Source organism: Camelus dromedarius, chromosome 14 (genome assembly GCF_036321535.1).
Source record: "Camelus dromedarius isolate mCamDro1 chromosome 14, mCamDro1.pat, whole genome shotgun sequence".
In the NCBI taxonomy this organism is placed as follows: domain Eukaryota; kingdom Metazoa; phylum Chordata; class Mammalia; order Artiodactyla; family Camelidae; genus Camelus; species Camelus dromedarius.
In genome coordinates this window covers 52,983,765-52,999,418 of record NC_087449.1, presented here as the reverse complement: position 1 = coordinate 52,999,418, position 15,654 = coordinate 52,983,765, and the positions used below count along the sequence as shown (strand labels likewise).

The 15,654-nt window shown below is 48.2% G+C and overlaps 1 protein-coding gene across 1 annotated transcript; it reads left to right on the top strand.

Moving 5' to 3' along the window:
• Window positions 1–92: 92 nt before the first annotated feature.
• Window positions 93–13,991, top strand: CATSPER4 (cation channel sperm associated 4). The gene is made up of 11 exons (XM_010993726.3): window positions 93–209; window positions 337–411; window positions 816–959; window positions 4,066–4,167; window positions 8,819–8,916; window positions 9,076–9,196; window positions 9,386–9,519; window positions 10,800–10,974; window positions 11,776–11,987; window positions 12,318–12,465; window positions 13,532–13,991. The coding sequence occupies exons 1-11, from the start codon at window positions 138–140 to the stop codon at window positions 13,583–13,585; spliced, it is 1,335 nt and encodes a 444-aa protein (XP_010992028.3). The 5' UTR covers window positions 93–137; the 3' UTR covers window positions 13,586–13,991.
• The last annotated feature ends 1,663 nt before the right edge of the window (window positions 13,992–15,654 follow it).

Sequence of the window (15,654 nt, the reverse complement as noted above, 5' to 3'; positions counted from 1 at the left end):
GAGGAACTTCTCTTAGTATGGGAATTCCTTGGTGGAATGCAGACAGAGGTCACAGAGTCCTCTATGATATCACTGCGAGGGGAGCAGGACCGCTTAGAATGAAGTTTCTTTGACGAGTGGGGGTAGACTGAGCAACTATGGCAGATAACCAAAGGATGTGGTGGCAGCATTGGACAGACACCAGCAATATCAAACCTTTGAACCACATGGTAGGCAGCCCCTACCTGGCTCCACTGCCCCAGCTGGGCATCCTGGGGTGGGGTGGGGCCCTGGAGGACCATCCTGTGTCCAAGAGGGCAGTGGATGTACTGATGGGCCCTCCCCACACCCTTGCAGAGGGCTGTTCATGAGCCCTACAACCGGCCAGAGGAGCAGGGGTTCATCAACCGCCGAGACATCACTAGCAAAAAGGTAGGGACAAGCTTAAGGGGCTGCAGCCCATGGGGGGGCCTGCAGCAATCCTCACCCCTACAGTGACCCTTCTGCACCTGTGACCCCACCCCCTATGGTATATTAGTAACCTCCTGGCTGTGCCCCTCACAGGAGTCCCTATATAATGACAGTGACTCCCCAGCAGAGAGTCCAAAAGAGTCTGCCTTGCAATGACCCCAACAAAGATCCCCCAGAAGTGACTCACTTTTAGTGGCCATTTAGGTTGTGACCTCTACACTGATGCCCCCATCCCATAATTCCTTCTCAGGCAATCTTTCCCCTAGAGTGGCCCCCAAAGGTTCCCATTCACTGAGAGCAAATGTCCAGGCAGAGGCCTCCTATGGTGATGCCTGCCTGAAGGAAGGTCCCCCGCCCTCTCCCAGGATGCCTGGGACATGCAGGAATTCATCACTCACATGTATGTCAAGCAGCTGCTCCGACACTCGGCCTTCCAGCTGCTGCTGGCCATGTTGCTGGTGATCAACGCCATCACCATCGCTCTCCGCACCAACTCCGTCCTTGGCCAGGTGGGACTCCAGCCTGACCTCTGCCCCTGCTTATCTAACAGGGGCTTGGGCAAGGCACTTCCCTTTCTGGGCCTCAGACTCCTCATCTGTTCATGATGGTTGGATTGGATGCTCTTCAAGAGGGTCTCTAGACCCTCTTCCAGGGGTCTAGAGATCAAGAAAGACTTCATGGTAGAGGGGGCCCAGCTTTGATAAATGCATTGGATTTGCAGAGGAAGGGCAAGAGAAAGACAGTGTGAGCAGAGGAAGGCAAATGGGTGCCTCATGGGGAAGGGTATCCCATTTTACTCAATAGTCACTGAGAGAGAATCACTCTGCACTGGACACTGCACTCAGTGCCAGGGTTCCAGGAACAGACACAACAGACCCAGTTCTGTCACAGACAGGTACAAACATGTAATTACGAGTGCCTGGGTGTCACAGAGTATGTAGAGGCTCAAAGGAGGCATTGGGCCTAATCTGGGGGAGTCAGGGAAGTCTTCCTGTAGAAAGGGACATTTAAGCTGAGAGAAAAGAATGAGTAGGAGCTGGCCAGGCAGAGAGGTGGGGAGGAGTGTTTTGGGCAGAAAGAAACAGCATAGAAGTGAGTTCTGTGTGTCCGGCTTGAAGTCCACTATGACATGAGTCTTATCCTTGATGGATGAGGAGTATACCACATACATGAATGCTATTGAAAATCAATATTTTTTAAACATCCAAGGTGGTGACTGATGAGTCCAGTAATGTTAAGTAATGTTAAGGAGGATTGGGCTTTATCCTACATCATTGAAAAGCCAAAGTTTAAAGTATGAAAGTTACATGACTAGAAATGTATTTTAGAAAACTTACATTGGCTGCCACAGTGTGGACTGTGGAAGGAAGAGACTGAGAATGGGGGCATATGGAGCAAGCAGGACATGTTGCAGATGCTCAGGTGAAAGATGATGGGGCTTGGATGGGGACAATGGCAGTGGAGGGAAAGAGGTTACATGCATTTGAAATTCACTAGGAGTCAGATCCATAGGCCTTCCTGATTGATTTTCTTTATAGCGAACCCTTAGCGAGCACTTACTACAAGTTACTTTAACATTGGTCATTGTCTCACACATGGAGGAAAAGGGAGAGCAGGAAGTTATGTTTCTGACTCAAGCAACTGTGTTGGGATGGTGCTGTTTGTTGGGACGTGGGGACATAGGGAGAGCAGGTTTGGGGAGGACACTGAGGTCAGTTTGAGTTCTGTAGTGTTTGATGTACCCATGCAATATCCACACAGAGATGTTAATGAGTTGCTGGTGATGAAATCTGAAGCACCACAAAGAGCACTGGGGTAGAGGTGGCAACCTGAGAGTGACCAGTATCTAGGTGAATGGTTGCCAAAGCTAAAGGGATGGATGAGGTTGCCTGGGAGAGAGTGTTAAGTGAACAGAAAGCCAAGACAGAGCTCTGAGGAGTGTCTCCACATAGAGAGCAGAAAATAGAGGAGAGGTGCAAAGGATACTGAGGAGGAGTGGCCAGGGGCACAGAGGAACCCCAGGTGCACTATCAAGGAAGGGGCGCAGGGTCAGAGGTTGCTGGGAGACAAGGCACAATAAGGACCATGAAGCATCCCTTGGATTTAGCTCTTGTGACCTTGACAAGAGCTGCCTCTGATGTGGTGGAAGCAGACACCTAATTGCCAAGGTTTGCAGAATGAGTACACTAGTGGGAAGATTGCAACCTATCAGTGGATCATGAAATCATTTCAGAGCGCAGATACCAGCATTTTTATGTAGAATGAAAGAGAATGAAAAAGAATAGAAATTGTGTGTGTGCGTGCATGTGTGCACATGAACAAAAGAGAGAGCGGGGAGGGAGAGGGCAAGCCAGCATTATGATGTAAAATGTAAAATAAATTTATGTTGAGTCCTAGTCAAAAATGCTAAAAACCCTGATATAGGATATGGGCTCATAAAGGTCAAATCCTAGAAGCCTGTGAATGCCAGGCTGGTTTTGAACCTTATCCTGTAGGCCATAGAGAACCATGGAAAGTTTGTGGGTGGAGAAGGCAACTCTGATTTAGCCATAGATGCTCATGATTTAAAGAAGACAGGGGGACATCTGGGAAGCTCTTTCAATAAATAGTGAGGAGAGCCTATTGCCTCCAGTGACCAGCAGAGTGGAGATGAAGGGACAGAAAAGGGGAAAGAAAGCCCTTCCTTATAGGCAGACATCCATGGCCCATGATACCCTTTGGGAATTTGGAACAGGCAGGGAATCCATGATCTTTAGCTCCCATCTGAGTTAAAGGAGCTCTGTCCAGCCTCACATTGGCCAGTGGATGGGGGTGGTGGCAAGGTGTGGGGAGCAGGAGGCTTCCACGTGTGGCTGTGAGACTTGAGACACTGTCTTTGGGCCATGAAGGTGAAGAAAAGGAGGAGTCCAGGTAACTTTGGTAACTGCCAGGGTGCAGTCAGGGCTGAGGGCTGTTCATGTCACAAACTATAGCAGGGTCACAGCTTAATGGGAGATTGGGTGAAAGTGAGTTGGATTTTAAACAGAATTCAGAGTCATCCATCCATCAATCCAGCTACCCAGGGGACGTGTTTTGGACTCATGAGTGGGGGAGGATACCCAGGAGTTTGGTCAGGCCTGGCCTGAGGGATTTGGGAACTGGAGCAGCAGGAATGGTTGAGACAACCAGAGAAGCAAGGATGGGTCTTGGTGTCCTCCATCTCAAGGGCCAGGACTTTTCTTCCCAATCCTGGAGTCTATTCTGCCTTTCCTCCACCTTCCTTTTCCTACTCTAGAGGTTAGGAGCAAAGGTTTGTAGTCAGACAACAATCCTTATCACTAGCTGTCTGACCTTGGGCACCTCTCTGATTCCTCAAGTGTAAGATGGGAATATAAAACCTACTGTATAGGCACAATGGTAATGGTAAGATGAAATAATACATTTGCGGCCTTAGCACAATGCCTGGTACATACATGGAAGGTGTGCTCTAAAGGGGGCTACAAAGATGCTAAGGATGAAGAACAGCAGGAATCCAGGCCTTCCCCCGCCCCCCTGCAAACATCCCTTCTCCCTCACCTTGCCCAGGCCCCACTCCACTGACCTCTCTGCCCTTCTTTTTCTCTGTCTTCCATGTAGAAACACTATGAGTTGTTCTCTACCATAGATGACATTGTGTTGACCACCCTTATCTTTGAGCTTCTCCTTGGCTGGTTAAATGGCTTCTGGATTTTCTGGAAGGTGAGATCCTGGGCCCTTCCTGCCATCACCTCTATTCCTCCTTAGGGACTGCACTCCGCCTAGGCCTTACCCCTGCACACCTGACCCTATAAACTGAGGGGTGTGTGTGTGTGTGTGCATGCAGAGAGAGAGACTGACTACTTGTGAGGTGTCTGTGACACGGCAGAAAGTAACTCTTGTACTAGTAGTGCAGCCTCCTGGGTTCCAACACCTGATCCAGACTTCTGCAGTTCTGTGATCTTGGGAAAACCTTGATTTCATTATCTGAGAAATGCAATCGAGAGTATCCATCTTAATTTACAGAGTTCAAGAGCAGGAATCAGCAAAGATTTTCTGTGAAGGGTATTGACCTTAAAAATAAAACAATTATTTTACTAGCAAAAATGGGTTTATTTGGAAATAGCAGAGGAATTGCAATTCAGGACAAGCAAGCTACAGCAAAAGCAATAGGCAAGTCCAACAAACAAAGAACGTTATTTTATGGAGAAAAAGGAGGAAGGTGGGAGGGGTTGTTTTGAACTAAAGTTCATTGGAGAAAAATGAGAGTTCAAGGTGATGATGGTTTCTCATTGGCTGGGATGCTGGAATAGCTGATTTCTTGCAGGAAATGGAGTGTACCTCTTTTCCTGTTGGGGCCTGTAACTGATAATTGTTTCCTGTTGATGATTCTTCTGCTGAGGTTGGGGCTGAAACTGACAATTCTTCCTGTAATTGACATCTAGTGATAACTGTGTGAGAGCTCCCTCTTCTGGCCCACCGAATCCACTGTAGTGAGGTTTCCTTTTATTAATTTTCACAAGGGCCAGCTTTGTGGGCCATCCAGTGTCTGTTGCAAGCACTCACTTCTGCTGTGGGAGCACAAAAGCAGCCATAGACAGTACTTAGACGAATGAGCGTGGCTGTGTTCCAAATAAAATTTATTTGTGGACACAGAAATTTGAACTTTATATAAATTTCACATCACAAGATATTGTTCTTCTTTTGATTTCCCTTCAACCATTTAAAAATATAAAAATCATTCTAAGCCTGAGAGTCTCACAAAAAAAGGGCTGCTGGCCAGATTTGGCTGTTGGGCTGTAGTTTGCTGACCCCTGTTCTGGAGAGTATCAAAAAGCCATCTGGGTGGGAACAGATCTAAACATTACATAAAATTAGATAAAAACTCAAACAGGACTTCTAGAGTCAAGGGATTTCTCTTGCCTTTGAGCATGTGCAAAAAGAGGCTTTAAAGGAAACTTTATACCTTTCATAAAAGGGAAGCATCATTTAAATACCATGGGGGGCACGTATAGCTCAGTGGTAGAGCACATCCTTCGCATGCCCCAGGTTTTGGGTTCAATCTCCAGTACCTCCATTTAAGTAAACAAATACATACATACATTACCAGGACAACCAATTAGAACTACAAGCTTTCCAGGAGTTAGAGGTGTCACTTCATAGAACACAGAGTGTAGAACCTAGAACAGTATTTCTGAAGTCCGCATGTCTTAAAGACTGCTTTGTGAAAACAGCACTTGAGAGGATGTTTATTAACAGATAATAGAACAGGATGGTTCATGTTTGCATGTCTCCACAGTGGAGACGAGAATAGGCACCATGCTGCTTTTTTTGGGAAGGAGGCACCATGCTTTTTGTGTACATTTCAATGCACCACTTTTTCAGAACTTGTTATAGGATATTTGCAGACATTTTCTTTTTCTTTTTTTCTTTAAAACATTTTTTTACTGAGTTATAGTCATTTTACAATGTGCTGTCAAATTCCAATGTAGAGCACAATTTTTCAGTTATACATGAACATACATATATTCATTGTCACATTTTTTTTTCACTGTGAGCTACCACAAGATCTTGTATCAGAGATTTTCATAAGAGACAGCATTTCTTCCTTCATGTAGACCTGAGATTTCTTTCAGCAGTGGTTAGGAGGGCTTGCACTTTCAAGGCTAAGCGTTTTGTTAGCATAGGAGAACTGGAGCCAGCCTGAGTATCTTGTGTTTCTTCAAGCCACTCTGCTCATCCCCTCAAGGATAAGGCTTCTCAGCTTCAGCATTGTTGACATTTTGGCCTGGATAATTCTTTGTTGTGGGGGATTGTCCTGTGCATTGTAGGATGTTTGGCAGCATTCCTGGCTTCTACCCACCAGATGTCATTAGCGCACCTTCCTGGTTGTGACATCAAAAATGTAACCAGACATAGCCAAATGTCCTCTGGAGGGCAAAATCACCCTCCAGAACCAATGTCCCAAACCGTAACCTTCATCTGGGGCCAGGCTCCTAGTACCAAATGCCAGGGCTTGTTAGAGGCTGTTTCTGCTGCCTTCCTCCCTACCCCCATCCCCTCTCCTGGTACCAGTGTACAAAGACTGCTCCCTGTTGAATGGGCAGACAGAAAGGGAAGCCAAGGGGAGGGAAAGGGAGAATGTAGGGAAGGGAAGAAAATCTGCAAGTTAATATCTCAAATATCACCCAGCCACATGGGGTTCCCCAAAGTTTTGCCCCCAGCTCTCCCTTTTCCACTGCCCTCATGTGGCTCCTCCCTCCTCCTTATCTCCACAATCTATTAATTACTATTTCACCACCTAAATATTTCTCAGATTTCTCGCTGCCTCGCCATCTCTGCTACCCCCACTAGCTCTTGCCTTGTCTTCTCTCACCAGGATGTTGCTATGGCTTCCGGTGTACCCGACCTGCCATCAAAGTGATTTTCCCAAGGCCCAGGACAAAGTACCCTTAAATTACTGCAGTGGCTCCCTGTTGCTTATAGGATCAGGTCTAAATGTCTTATTGTGTTTAAGGTCTTCCGTGATGTGGCCCTTGCTTACTTTTGCAGCCTCATCACTCTTGGCCTCACCCTTGGGTGTTCCAGCTACATCAAGCTGCTTGTAGTGGCATTTCCCTGATATATACATGCACACACGCCTGTGCGCGTGCGCGCGCGCGCGCACACACACACACACACACACACACACACACACTCTGCTGTTTCTCACCTTCATGTCTTTGTCCATGCTGACCCCTGGTCTATGAAAGCTCCCTGCTGCTCATTCACTTGCTTTACTCCTACTTACAGCTTAAGATTCATTCAGGTGTCTTCTCTTCCAGGCAGTCTTCCTGTCTCTCTCAGGCTAGGTTAGTTGTTGCTCTGTGACCCCCTAATACTGTGTACTTACCTCTCACCTGGAGTTAAAGTGTGCTGTCTATCCACTTCCTTCAAAACAGTCTGTGAGCCTAGCAGGGCAGGAATCCTCTGTCTTCAGGATCTGATTCAAGGTGTAGCATATAGTAGAAGCTTAAAGCTGAATGGATAGAGGGATGGATCTTAGACAGACTTGTGTCTCCTTGTGTCTGTGATCAGGTACCGACACTCTGAAAGTGAGACACCAGGAGGGCTTGTGTTTATTATTGGACTGTCCAGTAAACTTAGGACCATTTTTGTCCATTAAAATGGTTTTCTTTTTGAATATTTAATGCAGCTACATATTGTTCAAAATTATATTGAAAGGCACAGACAGAATTCTTGCTTCCACTCCTGTCCCTTCATCTCCCCCCACCCCCACCCTCTTCAGATAATCTTTGTTATTTATAGTCTCTTGTTTATCCTCCTAGTGTTTATTTTGCAATCATAAGCAAATATGTATTATTTTTAGTCCTCCCTTTCCTAACAGTGGCATACTGTAGACACTGTTCTGCACTTTACTTTCGTCACTTAATGGGTCTTTTGCTATCAGTACATAGAGATCTTTCTCATTTTCTTTCTATTCTACACTGTATCCCATTGAATGAATGTGCAGTAGTGTATTCAACCATGTCCCAGTCGATTGCTGGACACTTTAGTTGTCTTCAGCCTCCTTCAAATGTCATTTTGTACGTGTACCAGAGTTTATGTGAGTTGGATTTCTAGAAGTGGGATCACTGGTCAAAGGTAAGTAGAGATCATTTCTTACAACAAATTCCTCTCTGTGGTGGCTGTGCTTGAATTTTTCATACCTGTGAGTCTCTTTTCTTCATCCCCATCCTAAAGGAGTTTGTGCTGTATTGGACAAAGGGCTTGCAAAATGTGTCTTTCTTTCTTCTACAGTGAGAGCTAGATCACCTCTGAGCTGGCTGTGGAAGCACTGCTCCTTAATGTTTTTATCAGTTTAATTTTTTTAATTTTTAACATTTTTTAATGGAGGTACTGGGGATTGAACCCAGGACCTCATGCTTACTAAGCATGTGTTCTACCACTGAGCTATCTCTCTCCCCCCAGTATTTATTTTCATCTTATTATTAATGGGAGTGTGCGTTACACAAAACTGGAGCATCCAGACACTTTCAGGTCACCTGACTGCAGGGCAAGGCCATTGTCAGTAGTGTACTAGCCAAGGTGGGTGCTCAGCTTAGGAACTGACTGTGTGTGTTTGAGAGACTCCATTGTGTGTTTCAGGGACTGCACATGGCTGTTGACACGTATGTGAGACAGTGAGCGCATGCATGTTTTATGGCATGTTTGGGGCCACAGCAGGATGAGTAACAGTGGTGGATGGCCTATGACTGGCCCTTCTCTGAAAAGGCCACTGATGCCCCCATCCCTGGGGTATAGGGAGGGCAGACCCATGAAGTCCCCATGGGCAGGGCCTGACAGACCCTGCTGGGGCTGGCCCACTCCCCAGGATGGCTGGAACATCCTCAACTTCCTTATCATCTTTATCTTGCTCCTGGGATTCTTCATTCATGAACTCAATAATATCTCTATCACCTACACCCTCAGGTAAGCAGGGAACTTGGAGAAAATAAGGGACCTGCCCTGGGAAAGAGACAACAGATTGTTAGCAGGTGGGATCAGCCCTACCTTTCTGGGTGGGGAGGGATGGTGAGGAGGAGGGGTCTGGGAAGGGCCAAGGGGCGCTCCTCAGAGGCTCTGCCACAGGGTGCTTCGTCTGGTGCATGTCTGCATGGCGGTGGAGCCCCTGGGCCGGATCGTCCGCGTCATCCTGCAGTCAGTGCCCGACATGGCCAATATCATGGCCCTCATCCTCTTCTTCATGCTGGTCAGTGCCCTCCCCCACCAGTAGCTCCCTTTCCCTGGACAGGCCTGTGGGTCACTAGGGATGCAGGTGTGCCTGGAGAAGAAGAGAGGCAATGGTCCTGAGTCTCTGTGGTTCCCTCGGCAACTGTTTTCATGTCCTATCTCTAGTGCCCTTGGGTGAAGTCTGGGCGGTCTCTGGTCTCTCTGACAGGTGTTCTCTGTATTTGGGGTCACTCTCTTTGGTGCGTTCGTGCCCATGCATTTCCAGAACATGCAAGTTGCCCTGTATACCCTCTTTATCTGCATCACCCAGGATGGCTGGGTGGACATCTACAGTGATTTTCAGTAAGTGCCCATGGACTTTGTGGGGGAAGCCCAGCTCAGCCAAGCAAGGCAGGGACTGGGGCTCCCAGGGGTCAAAAAGCTGACTGGGGAGGGAGAAGGGCTCTCAATGAGACTGCAGCTCCAGGGTTTGAGATGAAGACCGTCCAGCAGGAGGGGGGTTCCTGGGGTTTTAACTGGAGAAAAGGAGACTCCCTGGAGCTGGGGTCTGTGGGTTTATAGTCTATTTTAAGCCCCTTCCCCCTGAAACCCCACCCACTCAAGATCCCATTGCAGGCCTGTTTTGGAGATTTCTTCCATTGTACTAAACAGTTGGACAGCTAGGCCTTGGGCAAGGGAGCAGGTCGGTGGTTGCACTGGGGTTTCCAGGGCAGCCTCCCAGCTGCACTGGAGCCCCCAGGCTGCCTGGACTCCTGGGAACTTAGGGTTTCATTTTATTCACTCTGAGAACCACTGCCCAAGGTCATTTTTGGCCACAGATGGCTACCTGGGTTCTGGTCTTTACCTCTTTCCCATTAAGTCTAAACACTATTTGTTTCCAGTCCACTCCCCTGACTGATTTCCTTTTACCTTCTTTGTGTGAGAGTAGAAGCCCAGTTGGTAAGGGGCTTCTGCACTCATTTCTCATTATGATGCAGGCAGTGGGGAAATTATAGAGTGTGCAATAAAAGTGGGCTGGGCTTTTAAGTCTTTGCTCCACCGCACTAGTCATGCAACCTTCTGAGCCTCAGTTTCCTCATCCATCAATTGAGGATTATAATACAGTATTAACTGTGTCATGGATTGCCATGAGGATTAGCAGAGACTGGCATGATATACACACACAAACACACACACACAGACACACCACAGCAAGAAAGAGAGAGAAAACTATTATTTGGGAAAATATTTTATGTGAGATTTAAAACAGGTATTAACAGTGGGTGGGCTTTTTTTTCCTGTAATATTTTTCTTCTGATCTTTCTATAATGAGCTTGAATTACTTTGTATAATTAGAACAACATAAATAAAGAGTATTACCAATAGATTAAACTTGATAATGCTGATGTACAAATCCCCACCTTGCAGGGCTGGCTTGAGGACCGCCCACTGCCTGGCAGTACAGCTGGTGCTCAGTAAAGAGCAGCTGCAGGGATTATTAGGAGTAAGGCATTAGATCTGCACAACAGCAGTGAGGCACAGAAGTCCCAGTAGGCCTTGAGATAATTTCCCCATCTCATAGATGAGGAAGTGGAGGCCCAAAGGGCCAAGGAGGTGATAGGGCCCCTGACTGCCATCTCCAGGATGGAGAAAAGGGAGTATGCAATGGAGATTGGGGGCGCCATCTACTTTGCCATCTTCATCACCATTGGTGCCTTCATTGGCATCAACCTGTTGGTCGTCGTGGTAACCACCAATCTGGAGCAAATGATGAAGGCAGGAGAGCAGGGGCAGCAGCGTCAAATAGCCTTCAGTGAGGTGAGTGAGACGGGGAAGGCAGAGGGGGGAAGAGGGAGAGTGTATATGAATGCTGACTTGAGTGTGGCTGTGTGTGTGTGTGTGTGTGTGCGTGCGTGCGCACTCACGTGCACACTCATACACTTGAGGGTCTGGAGAAAGCAAAGCCTGAGACCTGGGGGCAGATCCCCCATCTTGAGTGTCAATTCTCCAGCTGGGGCTTTGGAGGGATGTGGAGGTCCTAGATATCTAGTTCTATGGCAACTCAAAACTGAGCAGCTGGGTGACCTTAGGGCATTTAGTCAATCCAAGCCTCAATTTCTTCTCCTATAAAATGGAAATAACAATAGTACTTACTTTATAGGGCTATTTTGAGAATTTCATGGATAAATGAATAGCACTTGGCATATATTAAGAGCTCAGTAAATGTTAGCTACAGTTTTATTCATTCAGGGATAGAAATTCTAAAAGGCTGGGGAGCATAGGATGGAGTGTTACCCAGTGTTGAGGGTTGTGGGCTGTGACTTGAGACTAGACGGGGCTTCAGAAGTTTGCTGGGTAGGATTTATTAGGAGTGACATGAGGGAGGGGGTAAGTTTTGAAAACAGGTTATCAATTTCTAAAGAGGTGTAGGATAGGCTTGGCATTTGGAGGTGAGGTCCCACAGCAAAGTAGGGAGGCTAATATTGGTTGGAGCTGAAATGAGAGACATTAGAACCCTGCTGTCCTGAGTGTCACCCTCCCAAAAGCCAAGCAGGAAGGGGCCAGGGGAGAGGAAGTACCAGCTGTGCTGTCCTCCCCTCTCCATTTCCCCCTCCCCAGACAGGTGATGGCGAGGGAATCTGGAATAACCAGCTGTCACTGGTGCACTGTGTGGTCGCCCGTTTGGAGAAGCCTGGTGTCTCCCAGGAGCCGCTTGTGCGGGGCCCCCTGTCGAACCTCTCGGAAAACACATGCGACAACTTTTGCTTGATGCTCGAGGCAATACAGGAGAACCAGATGCAGTACAAGGAGATCCGAGATGAGCTCAACACGTAGGGCGGGTACTGGGGGTACCCCCAAGTCTCATGAGTCAGGGCTGAGTGGAGCCTCAGATTCTTCTGGCCTCATGCCCTCATCATTTTATAATGCAGACCCTGGTGCCCAGAGAGGTTAAGTGACTTGCCCAAGTTTCCCCAGCCTTTCGGTGGAGGAGCTGGAATCCAGACTTCCCAGGTTCTCCCACCTCACAGGAGCCTCGAGCCTCAGTCTGGGTCTCTATCAGAGTAAAGCAGGAGGGCGAAGAGGAGTGGTCACCAGGGAAGACATGGGAGGGCTGCCCCCCAACCCCCACCCCTGGGACGCATTTACCTCTCCCCCTTCAGGATAGTGAACGAGGTACACTCCATCCGCTTCAACCAGGAGCTGGAGGAGGAGCTGAAGCACAGGTACGTGTCCTGGAGCCTGTCAGAGAGCGTGTCCTCCATGGACATCCAGCAAGACTTAATCACCGCGCTCATCACCAGGGAAAAGGTTAGTCATGAGAGACAAAATTAACAAATAATACCTAGATTTGAAAAATAAAATCAAGAAAGTTATCAAATTTCAGATGTCACCAATTAAAGGGATCTCCATTATTCTATATACCCCTTAGAATAAGAAAGACTCAAAGATCTCAGAGGTACTGAAATGGCGAGGAGGCAAGAATATATGGTTTAGGAATATAGCCATGTATTCCATGAGAAATAGGTAATAGTTCAAATTGGTTATGTCTATAGAGCAGAAATCCAAGTGAGGAAGGCTGGGGCAGGTGGCTGCTATTTCTATTACAGTTTTTGTTTGACTGGTTGACTTTTAAAAATAGCATATGTATAACTTTGTTATTAAGGGTTTATTAAATTTTAGATAAATAAATAAGAAAATAGTATATATCACAACCTCCAATTAAAAAAAAAAAAAAAAACAGGGAAAATGTGCGGCTTCCCAGCTTCCCTTTCCTACCCAATCACTGCTCATCCGACCACCCTGCCCAGTTCAGCCTCTGCCCCATTAGCCAAGGTTTCTGTCTGTTCCAAGATCTGGTCCACCCTCTAGATTACCAAGCACCCCAGCAGTCACCGCCAGTCCGGTTAGGTTCCAACCTTGCCTTCTCCAGGAGGCCCTGCCCCTCCTGTAGGGTTCCACCTACTGAGCCGTCTGGGTTTTAGGTGCCCTCAAAACCACACTTTATTAGTGGGGCTTGAGCTACTGATTGCCTGCTTAATGGCAGATACTTATTCCCACTGGGGTCATAGGATCCTCAGGTCCTGTCTAGGGTGCATAAAAGCAGCCTCCTCCTGAGGGAGGAAGATTCTAGGGAGAAAAAGGACACACTCCCACATTAGGTTCTTTCTCTGCTTCCCACACCATCTGACTGGGAGCGTTGTGAATGTCCACAGCCTGGGCTCCCACGCTCAGAGAAGAGACTAGGCAGGCTAGAGTTAGACATGAAAAACTTCCCTGGGAAGCCTCAATGGGCAGCTGTTGAAGCCGGAGGAAGGGAGTAAGAGTGCATCTGCCATGTCAGGGTTGGGGGATTGACAAGACCTCTTGTTTGCAGGTTCAGGAATCCAACACAAATTTACTCCTTAACAAACATAAGACCAGCCGCTGAGAGCGCAGGATTGGAGCCAAGGGGCATGAGCACACACACCCAACTGCTGCATCTCCCTGTATCACTAGCATGACTTGGCACAGCCTGGCCTGAGCCCAACCTCTCCCTTATACCTAGGCAGATGCCTAGGGATGTAAAGGGGGCGGCATCTCCAGGGCTTGTGCCTGTGAACCCCAGGTCCAGAGGAGCCAGGTTGGAGAAGGATGCTGGATGAGAGTGGGAGCCCTACAGCAAGGATGAGCACAGAAGGGGGTGTTGACCAAGGCAGCCGGGGTCCTAAGGATGGGCATCCCTGGTCCCTTGCCAGACCAGAGTTAGGTGGGGTCTAAGTGGCCCAAGCAGCAAGAAGAAAAAGGTGAGGTCAGTGTGGCCAGGTATCTGTGTGTTGACAATAAAGTTTTGAGTTGGGATCAATGTGTGTGACTGGTGGATCTCTCTAAGCCCTTGGGGCAACCTTGCCCCTCAAAAGCCTGATATCCGATGGGAGAGTCACCGGCTGTCCTCCAGAGCTTCCAGTCTAGTGGGAGAGAGAATCCACACCCTGAAAATTTCTGACTTTAGTGATAGAGATCTAGTTCCTGTCCTTGGGGTCCTAAATTCTGGGGGTGAAAGCCTGGGTCTTATGGTTGGAAATGGCTCTCTGTTGAAGGAGACAGCTCTACCCCCTCTCTCTGTTTGGAGGTAGAGACCAGTCCTCATTCTGAGGAGTTCTAGTCTGATGGGGTCACCATTTTTCAAGTCATGCATGTACAGGAAGCTCCATCCTGGGACAAAAGAAGAATGACTGGGCAAAGTGTGGATCCTGGCAGGCTCTCTGGAGAAGAGCACTGAAGCTTCCTGGAAGACAGCAGGAGGAATTTGAGAGTCAGGTGAATGAAATCTGGTGGAGAACTTGGGACCTGTGAGACCTCTTCAGAACCTTCACACCAAAGACCATTGAGAGCCACAGCAGGTTCCTGAGGCAGGCAATGCAGAGTCTGAGGAAGCTGTGAACAGTCCTGGGCACTACCAACAGCTTCCTTGGAGGGTTCCTGTCCTTGGGCAAGTCACTGGGCCTCATTTTCCCCATCTGTGCAATGGGGAGAAGATAAGATTGATCACCAGCTCTAAAATCAAATGGCAAGATCTCAGCCCCCAGAGTTGGGAGACTGAAGAGATCAGCCCTATGGCTGAGACTCAGGTTCCCTGATGTTGGGTGAGGGGAAGGGAAGGCTGGAAGGCCCAGCTGTTCAGCAAAGACTAACAATTAGAGACCTTGGGGATATTCACCATCTGAAATGGGAGTCCCCAGAGACCCACTGATTGCAGCTGATGGGAAACTCCACCCTCCATCCCTTCCCACCAGCACTGGTTCCAGCCCTGCAAAGCCCCCTGGGGCCTGCTGGGAAGGAATCTGGACAACTGGGGATGGGGTGGTACATTCAGCAGACAGGTGAGAGGTGGCACCAGTGCCAGCAGTGCCTCAATGCTTGGAGCTGCTGTCTGTTCCCCTGTTCCAGCCAGAACCCCTTCCCAGGACCTTCCAGGACCATCAACCAGCAGAACAATGGGCAGCCAGTGGCTTTTGCTGCTGCTGCTGCTGCTGCTGCTGCTGCTGCTGCTGCTGCTGCTGCTGCTGCTGCTGCTGCTGCTATTTATTGAAGATGGAGCCCTCAGTCTGCCTGGTGAGTATCCACATACACTCTTTCCATCCATCCTTCTCTGGGGGCTCTCACAGCCCTTCTTCTGGCTCACCAGGGAGGGGAAGAAAGTGGTGGAAGATCAGGCAGTGTGCCCAGGAGGATCTTATAATGTGAGCACAGCTATCCTTCACCCCACCCCTAGATTGTCTGAAAGGCTTGGGGCACCAATGAGTTTAGAGGCAGAAACATGATGGTATGAACTCTAAGGAGTTTCTGGCTTTACCCATCCATCCTCATCCAGGATACTGTCTTTTTCTGTCCACTCCCTCCATTTTGTCTGTCATCTCAGCTGTATCCCCTTTTCTGTCTGTCCTTCCCACTGGGGCTGGGCCAATAGCTCAAGGTTTCAAAAGGCTAATTCCCTCTCAATCTGGCCCAGAACTGAGG

What these genes read in the sequence shown, in the direction of transcription:
- CATSPER4 (XM_010993726.3), top strand. Translation starts at nt 138, where the DNA reads ATGGCAGATAACCAAAGGATGTGGTGGCAGCATTGGACAGACACCAGC. An exon ending in GCTTCTGGATTTTCTGGAAG is followed by an intron (nt 4,168 to 8,818) that starts GTGAGATCCTGG and finishes CCCACTCCCCAG; the next exon opens with GATGGCTGGAACATCCTCAA. An exon ending in TCTATCACCTACACCCTCAG is followed by an intron (nt 8,917 to 9,075) that starts GTAAGCAGGGAA and finishes GCTCTGCCACAG; the next exon opens with GGTGCTTCGTCTGGTGCATG.